The 24,009-nt window shown below is 33.9% G+C and overlaps 1 protein-coding gene across 1 annotated transcript; it reads right to left on the reverse strand.

Annotated features, from left to right (window-relative positions):
- Positions 1 to 12,478: 12,478 nt before the first annotated feature.
- Positions 12,479 to 21,898, reverse strand: LOC107858897 (copper-transporting ATPase RAN1). Its single transcript, XM_016703701.2, has 9 exons — positions 21,390 to 21,898; positions 18,111 to 18,725; positions 17,233 to 17,662; positions 16,768 to 17,093; positions 16,106 to 16,164; positions 15,653 to 15,995; positions 14,336 to 14,536; positions 13,972 to 14,229; positions 12,479 to 13,154 (listed from the first exon to the last, which is right to left on the reverse strand). Exons 1-9 carry the CDS (start codon positions 21,684 to 21,686, stop codon positions 12,678 to 12,680), a joined length of 3,006 nt encoding a protein of 1,001 aa, XP_016559187.2. The 5' UTR covers positions 21,687 to 21,898; the 3' UTR covers positions 12,479 to 12,677.
- Between the last annotated feature and the right edge of the window lie 2,111 nt (positions 21,899 to 24,009).

Below are 24,009 nucleotides of genomic sequence, written 5' to 3' on the forward strand. Positions count from 1 at the left end.
GTCATTGTCAAATATATAACCCAACTAGGTTCGGTTCGAATCCCAAAGGGAATATGGTGCTAATTAAGTTGTATGCAGATTAGTTGACTTTTAACCATTCACTTTCGTAAAACAAAAAAGGAGAAATTTGATTCAGTTCACAAATTAATGGTTTCAGTTTAACAAGATGAAATATGTGTAGTAGTATTCAAATTCAGAGAAATAGCAAGCTAGGGTTATGTTCACCTTGTAGTTTTCAATACTTTCTAACTATGGGCTTTACGAGTTCATACATGCATCATGCTTACAGAGAAACATATTGTATTTAATAACATAATCCTAGTGTTTCTCAACCATCAAGGACTAATTTACTTTAGTTTTCTCAAATCAAAAGTGTTAACAAAAATAATACGAAATCTCCAAGTAGTTAATCCAGATAAGGCATTAACATATGAAATAAGGGTTGGAAATCCTATTTTCTTGTCACTACTCTCTTTTCCGAACCTCAATATTTCTATCGAACAAGTTGAGTTTTAAGACACATTCTCTATGTTTGCAACCACGAGAATTCAAGATAAACGAAGAGAGTATGATATAAGCAGATCAATACATGATGAATTCAAAAACCCAAAGTAATAGATTGTATGTTACAAGGCCTCCATAACCCTAACTAATAAACTTAGATACTCATGAATAAAACAAAAATCACAATAGAAATATTCATCATACCAAAAAGTAAACACAATCTTGGCGGAGAAGATAAAGTTGTGTGTTTTCCCCTCTGTGCTAAGCCGCCACTCTCAGTGCAAAAAGAATACAGAATAATGATAAAAATTCAGCATCAAGTCTTTTTACTAATCTTTTCTCTCATGATTGCCTTCTAAGTCCCTAAACTAATTATAAATGACAAATTAGTCTTGGACATAGTTTCTAGGCGCCATATTTGGTCCAAAAACCTACTTTTCTCTTGTGTGATTTGTCATCTGCAATCCGTAGTCCCATCATGTCTCTATCTACCTCATTAACACCTAAAATCATGCTAGTCACATAGGTTAGCTCAAAGTAGAGTAAAAACATAAGAAACTAGGCACTTTGTTCTCAAAACTTAGCTAAAATATGGGTAAGTTATGGTGCTTAGGCGTATAAATACACCCAAGATCAGGAAATAGTTTAGGATTTTCTAAAAGTTAGTGAGGAACCATTGTATAGGCTTGATGGATATGGCGTTTCACATAACTGGACTAAGCAAAGTATATTTTGGGAGTTAGAATATTGGCCAGATAATTTACTTAGAAATAATATTGATGTCATTCATACTGAGAAAAACTATTTTGACAACTTGATCAACACAGTTATAGATGTTACCGGTAAGACAAAGGATAATCCTAAGGCCAGACTTGATTTATCAGAATATTGCAAGCATATAGAATTACACTTACAGAAGAGGTCCAATGGCAATGTTCTTAAGCGCAAGGCTATTTATACATTCAAGCTGGACCAAAAGCAAAAAATATATGACTGGGTCCAAAGTTTAAAGATGCCTGATGAATATGCCTCAAATTTGGGAAAGAGGGTTGATATGGCACAAGGAATCTTACATGGAATGAAAAATCATGATTGTCATGTTTTCATGGAACAATTACTTCCAATTGCTTTTATTGATTTGCCTGAAAACATATGGAACTCGAGAGCAGAGATTAGTTTGTTCTTCAAAGACTTATGTGACACCACATTAAAAGTAAAAAATCTTGCTCGAATGGAAAGTAATAGTTATTAACACCAACATGTTGGAGAAGATTCTTCTGCATGGGTTCTTTGATGTGATGAAATATCTTCCCATTCACCTTGTCCACAAAGCTCCGCTAGGCTTTCCAGTTCAAACTAGGTGGATGTATCCATGCGAACGGTAAGCAATTGCAACATATTTAAATTCATACATATATTTTTTATTAGTAAACATCTAATCTTAAGATTATGCAGAGCAATTGAAAATTCAAAAGAGGTCCCAAAAATAAACATAGGGTGGAAGGCTCTATAGTTGAGGAATATCTTGCAAGAGAAACGTCTCAATTTTGTTCATACTACTTTGGTGATAAAGTTGCTTGTTTAAGAAATAGATAGAATCGTCATCAGGACAATGAGAATGAGCCTCATTTGTAACCGATTTCAATTTTCAATCAATTTGGTAATAAGACTAAAAAGATCATATTTTGCCGGCTCATTACCATAGAGCACAAATCAGCAACTTAGTATGTCTTGTAGAACTTCCCAAAAGTTGAGCCCTCTCTGAAGTAAGGATATTAAATATTAACATATCTTATTTATTTACTCATTTCCTTAAGGAAACTAATTGTGTTTCGCATGTTAGATTTTCAGTTCATTTAAGACTCAATTCCACAAAACTCAAGTGTATGCATCCTTTGCAACATGGTTTAAATATGAGGTGTGTAAGTGTACTAATATTTCTACAAATTTTAAACATTTACACATTCTTCAACTAATATATATATGTATGTGTGTATAATAGTTTTAGGTATACCATTCACCAAATGTGGCCGCATACGAACAATTCTTGAGAGATATTTCTTTGGGACCAGTTGAAGCTCATACAATGACCTATTACACAGTAAATAGATTTAAATTTTCCAACAAAGATCACTCCAGAATAAGGAAAACAAACAATAGTGGTATTTGGGTTAAGGGTGATGATGATGTTGATTACTTTGGCATCATAAAAGAGATCTTAAAAATAGAGTACGCTGGTTTGCGAATAAGAAAAAGTGTCATCTTTCTATGTAAGTGGTTTGATCCAAGAACAAGAGGCACAAGAGTACATAAGGAGTATAACATCATTGAAGTGAAGCACAATAGAACCTTGTTTACGATCCTTTTGTTCTCGCACAAAATGCTAAACAAGTGCATTATGCTCCTTATCCATTGCGTAGTGATAAGTCTGATTGGTGGGTGTAATCAAAACAAAGCCTATAGGATAGGTGAAAGTTGAGAATGTGTTGGAGACTGCGTATCAAATGAAATACAGATTGATCACCAGTTAGTGGACATTGATTTAGTGGATAGTTTGAACCACCCAAAAAATATATTTGAAGAAGTTAATATTGCAAAAAAAAACTGAGTGGGTAGGAGATGAGAAAAATTCTGAAGAGGGTGAACGGTTTAGTGGAGAATCTTTGAAAGAGGAGGAATAGTTTGTGTAGGTTTTATTTGTTATGTATTGATGTCATTATGCTTTGTACTATTTACCTTTATGTTTCTTGTTTAATATTGATATGTAATATACTATGTAAGATTGTTGTTGTTTAATACTGATTTAGTAATTTGAAATGTGAATTAGTAACTTGAAATTAGTTACTTGAAATGTGAATTAATAATTTAAAATTAGTTACTTTACATAATTTAGATGGAAGGTAAAGGTGACAAAGGTAAGCAAAAAGTTGATCCTACAAACACAAAAAAAAAAAAAACAACCTTTGCCTTATAGACGACCGTCAGGTATTCATATATCTGTGGATCGGTGTTATGACATGCCAGCATAACCCTCATATTCTAGGTCATCGCAACATTCAGTTCCTGCTCCTACACACGTGGGTCCACTTCATGGGTCTACAATGACTCATTATGCTCCCATCCCCATGCCACCGCCTTCATAGTACTATCAAACGATAGCTAGCACGTTCTCACAATGATTCTGTAGGATCTATTGAGTTGACAAATTTTTATCTTGGAGGAACTTCATCCGGTGCTTCAGATCCACCCACGCCAATACATCCAGCAGCACTTGCTCCGCAGCTCGAAGATAGAGATATTTATCGGAGGTGGTATATTATTCTATATGGAGTAGGGTAAGATTTCTAAATTTAACAACGTTATTCATTTTTTATTTACAATATTATTATGCTCTATGAAATTAATGTTTGATCTTTTGTTGTAGGTTTTTGTCCGATGATGAAATTGAAAAAATTATGACTAAATACATTACTCGGCCTTCAACGGCTATTGGACCAGTTGGCAAAAGGTTCTAGAAATTGATAGAAATGTAATGTTTAAAGAATTTCAAGTAAAGATTTAACTTATCGACTACTTAACACATTGTTAGAACAAAAAATTGAATATTATACTTTTATTTTTATTGTAGAAATATTACTGGTGGGATGAAGCGCATGACTGTACTATACAAAGGAATTTTTATAGAAGAGCTAGAGCTAGAATGAATGGTCTGTTGGATTATGCTAGAATAAACAAGGTACGACCAAGGTTTATACTCGAACTCATGTGGCAATATTATCTTCGCTATTGGAATAGCGAAGAATACCAAGTGTTGAGTGAGAAAGGAAAGAAAGTCAAGACATCATCCAAGGGTGGCTCTCAACATTCTGCGGGAGCAGTTAGTCGGATTACCGTGGAACAAAAAATGGTAGGTAACTTTTACAGGTTTAATTATTTGTTTCTATTTAAATTTTTAATTATTTAAAGATTAGTAATTTTATCATATGCAGGCAAAAAAAAAGGGGGGTAGAAAGATACAACAACATGAGGTATTCGAGGAGACCCATGTAAAAAAGAAAAAAAACCCAATAGATGAAGATGTCTGGGTTGAGCCTCGTGCAAAAAAAAATATGTAAGAATCAGATTTTGTATTTATGAATCTTTTTCTCAAAGTTGATACTATTCAAGTACGAGTAGTTTAAAATTTATTTACTATTAATTTTAACTTTACTTTGAATATAGGACAAATATATACAGCTCGTTAATGAGTATCGTAGTACTCAGCCTCCTGAAAGTCTGGGTGACACAATACCTAAAAAAGTAAGGAGGAGCTATGGAAACAAACTGTGGGTTCTCCATTAGAGGCCAATACCACGGGTACCACAGAAAATGTTTTAGCGAGAATGTTAGGTCTTCGTCCGGCCCTACATCCTATCCCTCATCAGTTGATAGAGAAACCGTTAATTTGGTAAAGAATAAGGTTTCTCAACTCACTAAAGACCTTGTTGAACAGACTAAGAGGGCGAAGAAGAAGGAGGAGGAAACAACAAAACAAATGAGATTGATGCAGGAGCAGATCAACTTTATTATTCAATCTGCAGGGATTCTTCCTCCTTGTCCTGGTGATGCAATTCAGGCTGCAAAAGATTTACGTCCACTGGATGATATCTCCACAGATGAGGAATCAGATCCTGTGTGTGAGGCTGAGGATGCGAATGACGAAAAGGATGATGAGTGGTAGTTTTTAAACTATAGTATGTTTTGTAGTTTGGATTTGGAGACTTGATAAATTTTGTAAATAACTTGATTTTAAATGTTTGTATTGTTTATACTAGTTGTTTATATTGTTTTGCTGATTGAAATGTTATGCTGGTTGATGGAATGTAGCATATCTATGTTGTTATTTAAAAAAAAGACTATCAGAAAAACCGACCACAAGTGGTTGGTTTTTTGAAAACCGACCTCATGTGGTTAGTTTTTTGAAACATTTTACAAAAACCGACCACATGTGGTCGGTTTTTAAAAAAAAAACTCCCAGAAAATCGACCACTTGTTTTACTGGTAATTTCTTAAAAGCCGACAACAAGTGGGGTGTACTATAATTAATTAAAAATTATTTTATTAAATAAATTATTTAAAAATAAAACTGACCACATGTGGTCAATTTTATATTTAAATTAATTTATTAATTTTAATAAAACAGACCACAAGTGATCGATTTTGTATTTAAATTAATTTTAATAAAATCGATCACATGTGGTCGATTTTTTATTTAAATTAATTAATTAATTTTAATAAAACCGACCACATGTGGTCGGTTTTGTATTAAAATAAATTTAATAATTTTAATAAAATCGACCACATGCAGTCGGTTATTTTTAAAAATTTATTTTTATTTTATGAATCTATTTTTTTAAAAATAATATTGAATTTTAAATATATCCATATTTCTAATAAAAAATCGACCACACGTGGTCGGTTTTAAAAAAGCTATCAGGCTTTTACCAACCACGCAATTTGGTCGATTTTTTGATCGAAAATGCAAGAAAATCGATCACATGTGGTCGGTTTTCTTGTTTTTTTAGTAGTATTAGTTCTCCACTACTGTCTTCAAGAAAATGTTGTTTCTGCAACCAACCAACAATGTACCACTCTTGTACCAATAACTTTTAGTTTTGGCACTTTTTGTACCAATAAATGGTCATATGTAGTACTTTCACAAGCTAACAACATAACAATGTATTTTTTGTTCCACATACTATGAAGCATAACTCTTTGTACCACATATTATGAAACATAATTGTTTTATTTGTCATCATATTTTCACCCTTGCATAGCACGGGCACGGGCCCACTAGTATATATATATAGACAGATAGATTAATAGACTATGATAACATTAGAAAGCAAGTACATTCATATGTATCATGAAAAAAAAAATACATTCTTTTTTACTATGATGTAGATGCATAGCGAGGCATTCATACGTATTATGAAATTTATTTAAATGAAGTGATCTTCTTTTCCATCTTCACCACTACACATTAACTCTCTCAACCTTCATTGAAAAACAGTCAAATACACCAACAACTTCTCCACCACCACCATCGCCTTTGCCACCATTTTTATTGAAAACTTAGCAACATTGTCAATTTTTCCTTTCTTTTCTTAATGGATATTGTCTTAAAGTGTTGACAAGCAGCCGATGAGAAGGTGATGCCATTGCAGTGGTCATCGTCATTACTCATGATCCCGCCGAAAACTATGAGATTTTTAGTTTCTACAATATGAAAATTCTTCAAAAGAATATGAATATTTGTCAACATGAAGCACACAGTAAAATTTTTAAAATTGTTAGAAAATAATTAATAGAGATGAAAAATTGAACCAATTTGTAAATTGCAAATGATAAAATCTAATGAAATTTTTTTAATTTGAATTTGTAAAAATATATTTAAGAGATTCTCTCCCATGATTTACTCTCCTAAAATAAATGCAAATTTGGTACTTTCTTAATTAATATGTATTAAGAGGAAAAGAAAAAATATGAAATTTTATGAAATATTTTGAATGGTAAGGGATTTTATTTATTTATACCACTTAAGTTTGAATTAGCTTTGTCAATGTTTATTTAAATGAAACTAAATCATATGTAATACAGTTTTTTGTGTGTGTGATTTTATTTTAGGTTTACATTATATTTCATTGCTCTTATATGAGATGAAAATTAAATGAATCAAATCTATAAAAAGTAATCGGATCGAGCAAGCGCACATAATCAAATTTAGGCCCTTAAAGTTTAAAAATCCTTGTATGTGTTACCACTAAGCAAATAAATTGATTTTCTAAAAGAATTGTAACTTATACCAGAGGTTTAGAAGATCTCTATTTTATCCATTAGACAATGGATGTTTTTCCTTCTAATTTTCTTTTTGTATTTTAATATTTTATTATTTTCTTATGTTTTATTCGAGACAGTACATGTTATTATCTATGAAAATAGAATTTTAATTTTCTATTCAAATTGAAATATAATACTTTTATGATATCTGATAATTTTATATCAAAAACATATAAGATAGAAAAACAAAATAAAGTATCAAATATTAACTGAATAACAATACTTTTTGGATTGCAATAAATAACAACTTTTAAATTAAAAAAATAAAGAAAAATATTTTCTCTAAATTGTTTAAAAAATTTATCATTAAAAAAAGATGGAGGACTACCAAAAGTTATCAATCACCCTTAATTTCTCTCTTAAACGGATTTATTTTATTTTTCCAAAAGAAATATGTGTTTTCTTCTTCTCCCTCTTCCTCTTCTTATTCTTCTTCTCCTCCTCCTCCTCCTCCTCCTCCTCTTCAAAATTGAAACACACAGTCTCCCAAATAATTTATATATTTAAGGCGAGAAATTCTATTAAAATACTTAAGTAAAATACTGACTTAAGTATTTTAATTGAAACTGAAGTTATTCAAAAGGAAAAGATATAAAAATACATTATTATCTAGATTTTTAATCTTAATCGTCGAAAAATTTCATTAAAATACAAATTGATACCTTTATTCTTCTTACTCCAATAATCAGAAATCAAACTCTGAGTGAAACCCAATTTTATTCAAAAAAAAATTCATAACTGTCAAAAAAAATTCATTTAAATACAAATTTACATATTTGATTGTAACGTCAAAAAAAATATTATCCCCATTTTAGACGTTTATTTCAATATCATTTTCATCCACTAAAACGTTAATAAGTAGGCCAAACCCATCGACAGTCTCCTAAACTTGGCACCATCTTTCATTTTGGCCCCTCAAGTGGACGTTGTTAACTTTTGGTACCTCAACCAGTATACGAGTGTGTCATTTTGACACTTTTTTTTACAGTCAGCTAAAATTATAAAGAGTGTGTAATACACACGCTGCTGACATGGCATAGGACCAATTAAAAAAGAACACGTGACACTTTTTGTATAATATACTATTTTTAAATAATTATAATTAAAAAAATTTATTTTTAACTAATTAACTTAAATTTTTTTAATAAATCAATAAGTTAATGCTCCCCTCCCCCCCCCCCCCCCTCCCCCCCTCTATCATCTTCTCCAAACAATCCTCAATCATCTTCTTCTTCCCCAGCCCCCAGCCCTCCCCACCCCCCCTTTCAAGTCATCTTCTCCATAACATCTCAGCCCCCACCCCCACCCCCACCTCCCACCCCTCACCCAAATCACCTTCTCCAAACACCCTAGCCTCCTCCCACCCACTCGAATCACCTTCTCCAAACACCCAGCCCCGATTATCTTCTTCAAAACACCCCCAGCAACCCCACTCTCACCTCCAAATCTTTTTCTTCAATACACACATCAATGGCGGTTGAATTTAATAAATTTATTCTCACCAACTTAATTTAATTTTATCAATTTTTAAGTTGATAAATGAAAGCAATTTTTTAAATGGGCAAAAAAATAAGTTGATAAATGGAAATGGTATAAATGGCGATTCTTACGGGGAAAATGGCAATTGGACGGCATTTTAAATAGGCAAAAAAAAAAGTTGATAAATTTTAAATGGGGAATATGATAAATTTTCTAAATGAGCAAAAAAAGAAGTTGATAAATGGCGGTTCTTTTAGCTAATTGTAAAAAAGAACACTGAAAATTTTCTAATTTCTAATTAAAAAAAAGTTAATAAATGGGAAAAATTAATATTTTAGAAATAAAAGAAAGGGTATAAAAAATTGCGGCAATTAACTATTATTATTATAACCAAATTGGACGCCATATCAGATAAAAAACAGTAATCATGCTCCTAAAATGAGTGAAAAATACACAAGCTGCCACCTATGCAAAAAGTGTCAAAATGACACACTCGTATACTGGTTTGAAGTGTCAAAAGTGAACAACTTTCACTTGGGGTGCTAAAGTGAAAGATGGTGCCAAGTTTAGGAGGTTGTCGATAGATTTGACCTAATAAGTATGCATAATTCTTGTACACCATTTTATATATCAATTTCATAGATCAGAAATTCAAAAATCAAAAATCATTTAGTGTATAATAGTGGTACATAACATGGTTTAAACTTGATTGGAAAAAACTAAATCAAATTTAATCCAAGTTTGTGTATGCAATGAGTATAAACCTAATTTTCAAATAAATTCACATAAAGATCACAATATTTTTTTATTGTATTTTTAATGCGAATTAAATATATTAAAACTTCGGTAAGAAATATCATTTAGTAAATGAGATGGATATATAAACTGATTTCAATATAATTTGTTATATTGTTCCTCATTAATAGATTTTGTATCATTTTGATACACTAAATTTTAAAAGTTTCTATATCATTTTCAGAACCATTAAAAATAAATTATTTATACGAAACATCTTCGCTTTCAGTTTTATACATTTAACAATAAGAGGTGTGTATTAATGGAGAAAAGAAAAAGAAAAATTCCACCCCATCCTCCCCCCTCTCTTGCCACCAAAAAAAGAAAAATAAATAAATTTATCTTGACTTCCACCCCCAACAACACTCAATTAGTAGCACTGGAACGTCACTCGGCTCCTAATAGCACTCAAACTGCACCCTTGAGGTGTAAGCGATCATCATCAGTATAGTAACCCAACGTAGGTTGGGGTCGAATCCACAGGGAGTGAAGACAAAGATTTCAATACTCGAGAGTGTTAGAAGTCAACTAGGAATTGACTCGTAATACATAGTAAATAAACATGAAAGTAAAAATGGAGGATTTGTTTGAATGATTTCAGATTTAACAATTTTTTTGTTTTAAAACTACTATTTTGATGTTGGAAACAATTAGAGATTAATCAAGCGTGGATGAGACTTGGGGTTATGCCTTCCTAGGTGTGGGTTCATGCATGGGTATTTGATTATTTGTTCAACTTTAGCTAGAAATCATTGGTAGGCTAGATCTAAAAATTTTGGTGTTTATTTGTTAAACAAACACCAAATATCACAAATGGATTCTGTCGAACACCTCATAAGTGTAACAATTCCACCAATCTATGGCCTCAATTAATATTCTTATGTCTAAGAGATGCTTTAAATGAACTAATTCAAGTTATTGTTTACACTCACTCTTCACCTATATCCCCTCTGTCAAGGATGATATGGACTCAAAGGTAATTGAGGTTTGCAATCCCTAATTTTTAGTTAAAACATGGAATGAATGCAAAACACGTAGCAAATACCTAATTAGGAAGACAAATAAGCAAAACTCATGTACTAATCACAACCTATTCAAGCATAACCCCAAGATGAAGAATTAGCTACTCATATAGAGAGAAAATAGAGATTTAACCAAATTTTCTTCAAACTGATCCATAGAAAGTAAAGCGAATACAATATTCAAGCTTTAGTTTCAATAAATCTTCAATAAAAACTACTAATCCTTCACCTGAAAATCACTCTAATGTTTCTTAGCTCAAGAATAGTTCAACAATAGTTCAATAATGGGAGAAATGAGCTTAAACCCCCTTTTTGATCCCAAATTTTCGTTTTTTAGATATTACGAAAATATAACCGCACTGTTGATCTACTTGAGCAGATTCAAAGTACATTGGGAGCATCCTAGGCACAGATGGGGCACACCTTGGGCGCAGATAACACTGGTTGGGCCATTTTGGCCACCTGCGCACCACGTGTACGATGGCCTCCCGACACGTCCCTGTGAACTTTAATGCTCCTTTTTCTTATATTTGACCTCCCATTGACTTGAATGACTTGATCATCAGCACAAATGAGCATTATACATGAGAATAACACCAAATCAATGAAAAAACAGGATAATTTAAATTTAAAAAGTGCCAACAAGTCGTCAAATTGATGACTTATCAGCTCCTCGATTCACTTCTGTTGCGAAGACTTTTTCATGATTAGTTGGTTCCTGACATACTAGTAGGTACATAACAAGCCTTTTCTTTCTTCATAAATCAAGAGATTCGGAAAGCTTTGATGCGAGGAAAGTTAATTTATAAAGACAGATTAATTCTTTCTCTTCTGTCTATTGCTTTATCTAAGCTCCAGTTAACCCAGTCGTCTGAGGATTCGCCGTGGTTCATTGTTGTGCTTACACACAAGGCTACCTCTCCTCTCCCACAAAAAAATGTAAAATATTTTTTAAATTTTAAAATTTATTTTTAAAAAAATCTTACCTCACCTCCTACCATCTACCTTAACCCCCTCCCCACCCACCCACACACCCACACACCCCAAAAAAAGTAAAAAAAATAAATAAATTATTTTTTAAAGAAATTCCAAAAAAAAATTCATATCCCACCCCTACCCCAACCCCCCAAAAATTATTTTTTAAAAAATTTTCAAAAAAAAATTCTTTTCCACCCCTCTTATCCTATTCGTTCTCATTGTTTTATGTTAAATATATAAAAATGTTTTTAGAAAATATTTTCCTATTTACATTAAAAACAGAAGAATTTTTTTTGGTTAGGTGTGTGCTCAACTATTTGTTACTAATGCACCTGCCTTGGTTGGCCTATTTAATCATTCATGCAACTTCAAAGCAACTCCCATCGTTTGAGCAATGCCTTATTTGAACTGGATTTGTCGAGATGTTGGATATGTAAGAAATATTTTCTTTTTTTAGAGCTGTTTATCAATACAAGAGGTGAAGAGTTTGAACAGCAATAACAATCCAGTGGCCAGTGTAATCTCAAAGGTGAGCTATAGGAAGGATAGAGCGTACGCAAATCTCCCCTACCCCATAGAGGTTGAGAGCAAAATAGTGCCTGGACAAAATTCATTTTACGTTACTCACACACTTTTAAGCTCATTTGACAATTCAATAAATGGGTGTCATGAGCGTATTGGCATGCAATATGAAATCTTTTTTTGTGTAAAGCTGGTATTGCAAAGATAGTTTGCTCATACAGGCTGTGATTAACATTACTGTACTAGATATATTATGAGCTGACCCGATAGTGTAAAAGTTCTCTTACACCTCAACAGTATAGAAGTTAAAGCTCATAAAAAGAAATGCTCTTTCAGAGAGAACTTACAAACAGGCAGCATTTACATTGAAAGGGTGGAAAATTCACCCCATGTATGAAACCAAAAAGAAGAAAAAGGTTAAGGAATACACAAATCCGAGTTGATCCTAATGCCTACTGTTTTTTTTGTTTTTTGGCTGTTCATACTTTGCCCTCATTCCTATTCTATAGTTATTTCCAATATAGTGGTAAGTCTGGGCTTCTTGTACCTCTTTAGATACAGAGATGAACATACAACACTTACAGATGACATTGCCATGCATGCACCAGCCACCCATGGTGGCAACCCAAGCTTTAGCAAAGGAAAGAAAACCCCGGCAGCCACGGGGATGGCAATCACATTGTATGCCATGGCGAAGATGTAGTTCCACCTAATCCGTGCAAATGTCTTTCTCGAGAGGTCTATGGCAATGATGACATCCTCCAAGTTGCTCCTCATTAACACATATTCAGCAGCTTCTATTGCAATGTCGGTTCCAGCTCCAATTGCCATACCAACATCAGCAGCAGCTAATGCAGGTGAATCATTGATCCCATCACCTACCATAGCAACTACACTGCCACCCTTTTGAAATGAACGGACGACCTCAGCTTTTCCTGCTGGCAATACCTCTGCTCTAACGTCCTGAATGCCGACCTGCAGTTCAAAACGGCATCCAAAGGGGTCATGTGTATGCCCAGATTTGGCGGAGAGTCTTAACACTACACAGTAAATTGCATTAACAAAGTTTAACAGTACTACATCTATCCATCCCCTCTTCAAGCAACAGCCTTACTGCATCTGACAGGATCAACAACAACATACCCAGTGTATTCCCACATAGTGGAGTGGGGTCTGGGGAGGGTAGAGTGTACGCAGACCATACCACTACCTCAGGTGAAGTAGAGAGGCTGTTTCCAATAGACCCCCGGCTTAGAACCAATAACATAATAACAAACACAAAAGATAAGAATAAGAAACTATCTCACCACATCTGACAGGATATTATCACAATTATCCTCATACCCCCAACCCTCCTAGAAAGAATATAGAAACCCCTCTCCCCCTCTCCCTCAGAATTTTCTTGAAAGCCCGAGTCTACTCAAGGAAGACAAACTGAAAGCTGCGAATTACTACAAGAAAATCATCTCTTTCAAAGAAAAAATGGTAACAGCAATTGGAGTTCTCACTATGACACCAGGAAGTCTGACTCCGGTGGTTCCAAATAGTTCACAATGCAGTGGCGTCAAAGAAAGAAAGGTAGAACAAAACCTCAGACTGTTCTTATTTTATCTCTGGACGGGTAAAGCTGATTTCAAGCTGGTTGGAGGAGTGGGGACAGGAAATTGAAGAAAGGACCCCAAATGATAACTTCTGAAAGTTTAAGTTAGGTTACCAATTTATCTATACCCAGTTTGTAAACTAATATTTAAGTGCAGAAGAAAATTCTTATCAGAAGGATGAAGCTTCAAACCTCCTTAGCAACTGCACGAGCTGTTCTCCAATTATCACCAGTAACCATGATTGGTTTGACGCCCATTTTTATAAGGCCCTCTACAACAACAGCCGCTTCTCTCTTTAGTGGGTCTGCTATCCCCAGAGCTCCTATTACACTATTATCCCGAACAACAAGAATGCCAGTCCTTGCACTTTCTTCCAACTCTACGACAAAATTCTCTACGTTGGAAGGTATAGTTATCCCATGTTCGGTAAGCAGCTTCCGGTTACCAACCTGTGCATGAGCATAAAGATGAGAAATAAAGACTCTTTCCTGATTAGAGATTAAGAAATTAACCACCTCTCTAGAATCTGTGAACATCATGTTATTGAAAACTCACCAAAACCCATTTCCCATCGATGGAGCACTGTATACCTTTTCCAGGCAAAACAGAGAAATCTGATACATCATGAAGCCATCCAGAAAACTTAGCCTGTTCGCTGTAAGTTTGAAACTCGCTGGTATTAGAAGGTTCATCAAAGAAATGGAAATGACGAGCATATTCCAGGATGGCTTTAGCCAAGGGGTGTTCACTGCTAGCCTGCATCATAAGCATTTCCCTTAGATGATATGTAGCTATAAGAGACAAAATTGCAGTAGTTTTTGTACCTTTAGAACATTTGTTTTTAAAACAACTCCCAGTTCCACTTTATACGACACTCTTACATTTAAAGAATCAAACGCTTTTTTGACCACAACTCTTACATATACTTGTATCTTTTTAGTTATAAAAACTAGTTCGAAGCATGTAAACAAACTTCTTCATTCTGTTTTAAATGGAGGGAGTATGAGTTTCGAATTGGTGGCAACATAGGGCAACAAATGACTAGTAAATAGAGGATCCTAAAAGCTCATTTGAGAAAAAACTTTGAAGTCTGTTGAGAATATAATTAAATAATAAAAGTGTGCTCTCTCTAACAGCTTAAGCTTTTAGATGAGATGGTCACACACTTCACACTTCAATATAGTATCATAGCAAGCAGAGGTCCTGGGACCGAATCTCACGGCCACCCATTATTAAAAACAATTTCCACATGCTTGGCCCATTAAAAAAAAAAATCAGACCCGCACGTGAGGGGGCATGTTGAGAATATAATTAAATAATAAAAGCACGTGAGGAGGAGTGTTGGGAATATAATCAAATAATAAAAATGTGCTCTCTCTAACAGCTTAAGCCTTTAGATGAGATGGTCACACACTTCAGTAAAGTCGTTGCTTGATAGTTAAAAAAGGGAGAAAAGAAAATACAGAAATCTAAATGTTCTGAGACCGACTAAAAATATCAGGCATAGTGCTCTAAGGGAATCAGAGTTTACTTTCTTAATTACTTCAATCTCCTCAAGAGAGCAGCATATGAATAGCATCAGAAGATTGTAGCAAATGGGTTTCTGTCAGAGCCTAGCTAGAAGACTTGAAAGTAGAAAATATTTTTGTACAGAAAGTCTCTGTCTTTTGTCTCCATTAAAATGTTTGGTGCACCAATGATGTTTCTGTTAACATAGATGACTGCGTACCTTCTTTTCTTGGGTAGGTTCTACTCTTTGTATACCACTGGTGTACCCCGGATTTTCCATGTTATTATCTTATAAGAGCTAGAAATATACTGGGTATGTTGTTGTTGTTGATTATTATCTTATAAGAGAAGGCTTGAATGTACCTCTGCAGAAGCTACCAAAGTAAGAAATTCTCCACGATCCATCTCATTGAAAATTTTGACAGTTGTGACTTTAGCTTTTCCCTGGGTCAAAGTGCCTGTCTTATCAAATATCACATGACTAATCTTCTGTGCCCTCTCCAGCGCATCTCCTCCCTTTATCAGCACACCATTGTTGGCGCCAACCCCTGTCGCAACCATAACAGCAGTTGGGGTGGCCAAACCAAGTGCACAAGGACATGCAATAACCACAACAGATATTGCAAACATCAGAGAAAATACAAAATAATTGCCATTTTCTGGAAGCCATTCTTCTGGATAGCATCCAAAAACCCCAGTAACATACCTGGTCCAATGGGTAAATAATAATATAAGCACAATTTTCCAAACAGTAGTGATAGAAGTTATTGGAAAGAGGAAATTATGCAAATCTAATTAGCTGGAAGACAAACTCACCATCCAAAAAATGTCAATAAGGACAGAGTAACAACCACAGGGACAAAAATGCTTGCAATCTGAAAGTCAAAAGGGCAATCACAGTGAGAATTATGTCAGCTCAAATGTCAAAAGGAAAGAATAAAACATACAAAGAGACTCATCAACAACGAAAGCAACATTACAGCTATATTTTCATTTTCTCATCAACAACGAAAGCAACATTAAAGATATATTTTCATTTTTCACTAAACTCATCCACATCATAGCAAATCCACTGCCTATTGGAGTTCCACATCACTCTTTCGTCGATAATTTCCATTATAAAGAAATGACAAAGACGGCATCGCCATCGGCATTCAAAGATGTATAGCATCAAATATATCAGCAGTGCAATACTTTGTAACCGGATAAGGGAAAAATATAGAGTAAAATGGCGTCCAACTGTCAGAGATAAAGGCTGATAAGGGGAATAGAGATCAAAACTATCAATGCAAAGAAATATGGGTATATAGCACATTAATGGAAGAAATGGAAAAAAGAAATCTTGAACTTCCCATTTAACCAATGCTTCTTCAAGCCCATGACTGATTATGTTAAAAGCAAATACCATAAAATTAACACCATGATTAACTTGCACTGAATTCACAATACTCTTTGGCATGATGACAAATAATACTCACATAGTCGGCAAACTTCTGAATGGGAGCCTTTGACATCTGTGCTGTCTCAACCAGAGATATTATCTGACTCAAGACTGTGTTCGACCCTACTTTTGTGCCCTGTATATGAAGAGAACCATGTAAATTGATTGTACCTCCAATCACCACTGAATTGATCTCTTTCAAAACAGGTGCAGATTCTCCAGTGACCATACTCTCATTCACATGGCTTGAACCCCATATAACAACACCATCCACAGGAACTTTGTTACCAGGAAGTACTTTCAAAATATCTCCAGGCTGAATTAACAAAGCATCTATTTCTCTTTCTCCTATAACTTTTCCACCTGAAATACAGGGAAAATAACATCAGTGATAGACCCTTTTGCACTTTTGTAAAAAACTGCAAGTTGGTTTAACACAGATACCAAGAACTGTACATGGTAACGTGTCAAAGCATTAGACAGAAAGTCAAAATGTATTTACCTTTGTCTTTGACAAGCAGTGTAGCTGTAGCAGGAGCAAGCTCAACAAGTTTTTTGATCGCACCCGATGTCTTTCCTTTAGCAAGAGTTTCCAAATACTTCCCCAGAAGTACAAATGTGATTAACATGGCACTTGTTTCAAAGTAAGTTGGAGACCAGAACCCAGAAATTGCACCATAAAGTAATGCACAAACAGAATAAACATAGGAAGCTGTAGTTCCCAGTGCAACCAAGACATCCATGTTTGTGGAACCATTTCGAAGCGCTCTTCCTGCTGCAATATAGAAACGCTTACCAATACCAAATTGGATAACAGTAACTAAAGCCCACTTTAACCAATCACCCATTTGAAAAGGACCACACTGCCAAAGTAGTAAAGCATAAAGCAGAGGTATCCGAGGGCAGAGGACTCGCATTAGAATCACAGGAAGCTGGCAGAAATTAGTATGTGTTAGATAACAAATATATATATGAGTATGAAAAGTGAAAAGACAAAAAGGAGGACAAAATATTCTAAGTAATCCCATCATATAACTGGAATTTAGCAGCACCCTTTTTTGTGTAAAATCAGATATCAAGATTCACGTGTACTCAAAGAGAGTTGTGTGATATAATTTGAAACTACATGTTATAAGAGTAATAGAACATGTAGGCTGTAGCAGACAGAATCTTTACGTTTTCAAAGATATTGAACTTCAGAAGCTCCGTTAGATCAACTGAAACCAAGTATTGAAAACTAGGAAGCATTCATCACACATAACCATGTCCTTCTAACCCCTCAAACGTGGTGGGGAGTGATTGAGGCTAAAGCAAGAAAGCTAAAACAAGAAGAAAGGATAAGTAACAGTGCAACAAATAAGCAGCAAAAAGGCTACTTACACTGAGGGATAAGCTTGCTGTAAAAAGCCGAAACATACGCGAGGACTCTTCTAAATCTCTGGAAGCCATTCTTGTATAAGGGTTCTTGACAAGTAACTTAAACTTGCCACAGCTTCCCCCTTCAATGCCATCAACTAAAGATCTTGATCCAATAACTTCAGGATCAAAGACAACTTCAAGCTCACTTGATACATGATCAAAATAAAATTGTTTAACTCCATGCAACTTTGAAAGAATGCCTTGTAACAATTGTGCATCCATCTCACCAGAAATACCAACCACCCCAAGTACAATCTTGTCCTGCTCGCTGCTCTGCACAAAGGACGCCTCGAAACCGGCATCTTCAATTGCATTTGCTATATCATCCTTACTGATTATGGATGGATCATATTCAACCTCTCCTAATGATGTAGCTAAAGCAACTACGGCCTTTCTTACACCTGGGAGGTTCTTTAGGATCCCTTCAACAGAACTTACACAAGCTGCACATGTCATACCACCTATCATGAACTGGCCTACGACAGTTCCATGTGGATTTGTACGAGATGCATTTGGTTCTGAAAGAAGCTCTGCCTCAAACCCAGCATCTTCTATAGCATTTGTAATCTCTTCATCCTGAAAAGGGGACATGGAAAACTAATTTGTCATTTGCATCAGACTGTTGGCATGCCACATTAAGATCATTATACCAGATTGGACAACACAAACAGTATAATTAAACAGTACAACAACATCAGCAAGAGTCAACATCAGTAACTCATATTATAATGACTGTTTTAGCAGAAAGGACTTAATCAAGCCTATCCTTTTTGGGTTAACTAGACCATGTCCGTTGTCTCCTAACAGTCACTTTCCTCTTTTCATAGTTAACCTCAAGTACAGACAAGAAGATGACATGAACTTGAAGGCATCAGCCCAACCATTTAACACAATGTTGGGATGGAATCTCTAACTAAAATCAAAATACACACTATTCAAAATAACTGAACCCCTATCGAAGAAAATAATGATTACATCCTTATCCACAGTAACTAAAATTAAATATCAGACAGAAAAAGAAGAAGAAAAACAAAGAATTAGGATAAGTCTACAGATACAAAATAAACTCAGACAATCACGATCAACTTTCAAATTCCTCTCTATTTTACTTGATTCCAGACAAGTTGATCTAGTACAACATTATATCCTTAAAAAATACCAGAATGACCAGAAACACTTGCTAAAAATACCAGAATACCCAGAAACACTTGCTAGGGAAAAAGAAAATGATCAGATTGCATATGACCAAGGCATAACAGCCCAAGATGAGAATGATTATCTAGTTAATCTATAATAGGTAACAAAGTGATAACTTTGCAACACCGCATCCATCAACCATAACAATAAATGTTTGATTCTCCCCTGATACTCTTGGGCCCAAAAAGAAAAGAAAGGTCCCCGCATAAGTTAAAATATTTAGTTTGTACAAGTTAAGCATCAGTCAGATGGCTAGAGAACTGTAATCTCTGAGAGAAAAATGTCATTTCTTTCACTCTTAAGGAGGTTACTTTGATTGCTCATGTTTGATTAAGGTTTGAAATCCACTAAACACTGTAATGATGGTATATGTAGATCAAACAACAGCATCATACTTCATATGCCACCCATCCATTTAAAGTTGCTATATGGAGTACTTTGTTCACAATAGAGGATTGTGATCTCCAGTCAATATGTAAAACCCGGACTACCAATAATATGTATGATTGGTCAACGTGCACTTGGGTAATACCAATTTGATCATTTTGGCTACCCATTTGATACACAAGCACTTTTATCATCTTACCTGCCTAGTGATGTACAAAAAGAAATATATTATACTCAATTAGAGGACCAATCATTCGAACTTTTGTTGTGCTTTGTTCTGGTTAAAACAAATGTTGCATCTGCTTTACCAGTTAGAAATCTTGAAAGCTCACTCCTGAATCTTAAACGTATAACCAGTACATAGCCAATGCACTGTTTTATATTACACAAGGTATGCACATGGATCTCTAATCTAACCACAAAAAGTAAGTCCTAAATGAGAGAATTGCATGCCAACCTATTAGCCCTGATCAAGCACATTCTGTTCTCAATTAGCAGAACTTCCTCGTATACTTTTTGCACATTGGAATCTAACCTTTATTGATCAAGACACATCCTAAGAATTGGACATATCCATTTCGATTTCAAAGCATTATTCACAATTTCATCTTGAGTCCATGAAACATAGCTTAATACCATCCAGCAAAACAAGCACACCGGAGCAAATTTTCCCCCAAAAAAGAAAAAGAGCGACGAATTTGAAAGCAGATGAATTTAGATCCGCTTTAAGGTGTAAAATTAAATAAAATATAATAAAAGTTAGGTAGACTAATCATGTCCAAAATATCCAAACCCAGAAAACAAAAAGAGCTAAAAGAAATCATCATTATAACCTGGATATCGTTTGGGACATGAAGTTCTTTAGAAAGGCAAGCAGACCAACAATCCAACATCACTAAGATACAACTAAAATTCCTTAACACCCAAACAAAAGTAGACAAATATCAAGCAGTAGCACCAACCCAATTATCCCGAACAGCTAAAAATATCATTATCCAAATTCGGCAAAACTTCCAAGATCATCAAAACCCCTAGATTATATAGAAACTAAGAAATAAAAATAAAAATTTCAGCAAATGAAGGCCAACCCATTTATCCCAGACAGCTAAAAAAACAGTATAATTAAAATTAATCCTAACTTCCAAAGTCTAAAACCCCAAGATTATATTGAAACTAAGAAGTATAACAAAAGTTTCATCAAATGAAGGCCAACCCAATTATCCCAAACAGCTAAAAACGGCATAATCCAAAATTCAGTAAAACTTCCAAAATCATCAAAACTCCAAGAACATTTTTTTTGGATAACCGCGGTGTCTGGCCAGTTTCCGCTTTCAAGAGCAACACGTACACAACAGGTACCAGGTAACTCTGTCCACCTAAACCCCAAGATTATACATAAACTAAGAAGTAAAACTAAAATTTCATCAATGAAGACTAACCCAATTATCCCAAATAACTAAAAACATCGAAATCCAAAATTCAGAAAACTCCCAAAATCATCAAAACCCCAAGGATTATACAGAAACTAAGAAGTACAACTAAAATTTCACCAAACAAAGACCAACCCACTTAACCAAATAGCTCAAAAACCTCAACAAAATCAAAATTCAACTAAAACCAGCTCCACGAAAAAAGAAGAAGAAGAAGGTACTGAACCTTGACCAAGGTAGGATCGAAGAGAACATCAGCCTTATTCTGAAGCAAAGCAACAGAAGCTTTAACAACACCATTAACATCCATCAAAGCTCCTTCTACTGATGTTGAACAAGCTGCACATGTCATCCCCGTAACTCTTACCTCAATTCTCCTCAAATTCTTCTCCAAATTCTCTTCATCATACGAATCTAAAAGCCTCACTTCCTCTCCTACACCATCCAAATCAACATCCTCCATCGCCGCCGCTCTCGCCGACGGCGACTTCTTTCCGGGCACCGTCAACTGTACGTCCCGCATACTTTCTCCGGCGATATATATATTATGTATGTATATGTATAGGATTTATTTATTTACCGGAGAAAAAGAGATATATGGGGTTCTACTTCTATGTAGAGATTTGTATAATAAACACGCATAGAAAGAGGAAAAAAAAAAAAAAAAAAACAAGGGAAGGAAAATGGAAAAATGAAAAATCTGTGGGTTGAACGAGGAGAGGGAAAGTGGGAACGACAGCGAATTTGTAAGAGGATGCAGACATGTAAAATGACTTAAATAACCTTCAATAATCTGTACTGGATTTTCTTGTACTGCAAACTTATATACTAATAATCGCGCCTTTTGAATTTATTTTACAAATTTCTTTTTAATCCGTTTCAATTTACTTTACAAAATTTTTTTTAGTCCGTTTCAAGAAAAATAATATTTTCATTTCAACTTTTCATATGCTCTATATTTAGCATATTTTTAGTTTAAAATAATAAAATATATCCTTTACTTTTAAAATTTTATATTAAATTAAAATATGTCAAATAAATTAAAATAGAAAAAGTATTTTTTGTGTTCATATTTATTTGTCACTTATTTTTAAAACGTGGGACTGAATATTCTTTATAAAGAATCAGAGGAATATGTAATGATTTTTTTTTTTTGGAAATTTTCAACGGAAAAATACAGATTATTCCTTCTTTTCTATCGAATCGATCATGACTACTGTCTACATTTCAGAAAATTGTGCAATGAAGGGTATGTTTGGTATGATAGAAAATATTTTTCGAAAAATGTTTCTCTGAAAAATAAGTTGATTTTCTACTTATTTTTTCATGTTTGGTTGGTGAGTGAAAAAATATTATTCGAAAAATATTTTATGGTGTTTGGTTGGTGAGTAGAGACTATTTTTTAGAAAAATATTTTCTAGTGTTTGATTGGTGAGTGAAAAAATATTTTTTTAGAAAATACTACTAACTATTAACTAGTATATCAGTGCCTCGAACTAATTTAAGCATAGCAAATAATATCAATATTGAATACTAAAATATTACAATCACTAAATTTAAGCAACTATTAATTTACAAATATATGAGACACTTTTCAATATTTCGTCTAAACACTCTCAAGATACTACAATCAATAGAAATATAACGGAACGACAATCTTATTCAACCTCGTGAAACAAGTTACATCGATGACAAAATGAAATATGCAATTAGCAAAAGTAACATAGGCAAGTCTTCATCTATGCATATGAAAATAACAATACATTCAATAAACATTGAAAATGAAAAAAATTCGGGTTTCACTATTTTTTATTTTAAGTAATGAAAAGTTGAAGCAAAGCATAATAAAAAATATTTTTGAGTAATGTAAATTTTTGAGAAATATGAATTTTTTTAATATGTGAATATGAGTGTTGTTGGGGTGGGAAAGAGGAGTGGGGGTAGAGTCATAAGTCACATTTATCATTTTCTAGAAAATGACTTTCCTTGCCATGAGGGAAGTCATTTTCCCTCAAATTGAGGAAAATGAGTTTTTGTGGAAAATGTTTTCCAAACATTTTATTACAACCAAACAAGGAAAAATAGGAAAAAAATTTCCATCATACCAAACACACTCTAAATGTCACCCACATTCAGAGCTAGCCGGTTCTCCTCGAAATGCGTTGAGTTTTCATTTACTTATCACTTTTGGTCTATCAAAAAAAGAATTTTAAAAAAATATGTTTTAATCTTAGCACTAATTAATTATTCTCTAAATAATTTTCAGGACATAATACTAAATATTAGTTAATGAAAATCATAGTATTATAAAATAATTATATTAATAATTATTTTCTTAGTGAATATTTCAAATTAAAAAATGATAAATAATAATAAACGGATGGAGTCGTTTTTTTTGGAGGGAAGTGGGACAATGAGGGTTTAGTGAAGGATTCAACTTCCTTTTATTAATTGAGGAAGTTTCAATTGGTTGTTTCTTTGTTGGGTAATTAGAGGGGACCCAAGGACGATTAAGGAGCATAATAATAATAATTAAAGGCAAATGAGGATTGAGGAGTGATGAATTGGTCAATGATTTGAAATGGTACCAAAGAAGGACAATTTTATTTGTTAAGGATTTTGAAAAACTTAAAGGGTTCTGACTTTTCGGATGTAAAATAACTACTAGAAGGTTTTGGTAGGTATTTAGCAACTTCTTATTTTCCATCCAAAAGGAAATAGCACTGCCCTATTTTATGTTTTTTCTTTTAGGACAAAATGGTTAGCTTTTTCTAAAAATAAAAAAATAATATTTGATGTCTAATATTTATATTGAAATTTGATTAAATTTAATTGAGGAGAAAAGG

The sequence above is a fragment of the Capsicum annuum genome, chromosome 2 (genome assembly GCF_002878395.1).
Source record: "Capsicum annuum cultivar UCD-10X-F1 chromosome 2, UCD10Xv1.1, whole genome shotgun sequence".
NCBI classification, from domain to species: domain Eukaryota; kingdom Viridiplantae; phylum Streptophyta; class Magnoliopsida; order Solanales; family Solanaceae; genus Capsicum; species Capsicum annuum.

What these genes read in the sequence shown, in the direction of transcription:
- LOC107858897 (XM_016703701.2), bottom strand. Translation starts at nt 21,686, where the DNA reads ATGCGGGACGTACAGTTGACGGTGCCCGGAAAGAAGTCGCCGTCGGCG. An exon ending in TTATTGACATTTTTTGGATG is followed by an intron (nt 15,996 to 16,105) that starts GTGAGTTTGTCT and finishes CCATTGGACCAG; the next exon opens with GTATGTTACTGGGGTTTTTG. An exon ending in CTCGTGCAGTTGCTAAGGAG is followed by an intron (nt 13,155 to 13,971) that starts GTTTGAAGCTTC and finishes TTTGAACTGCAG; the next exon opens with GTCGGCATTCAGGACGTTAG.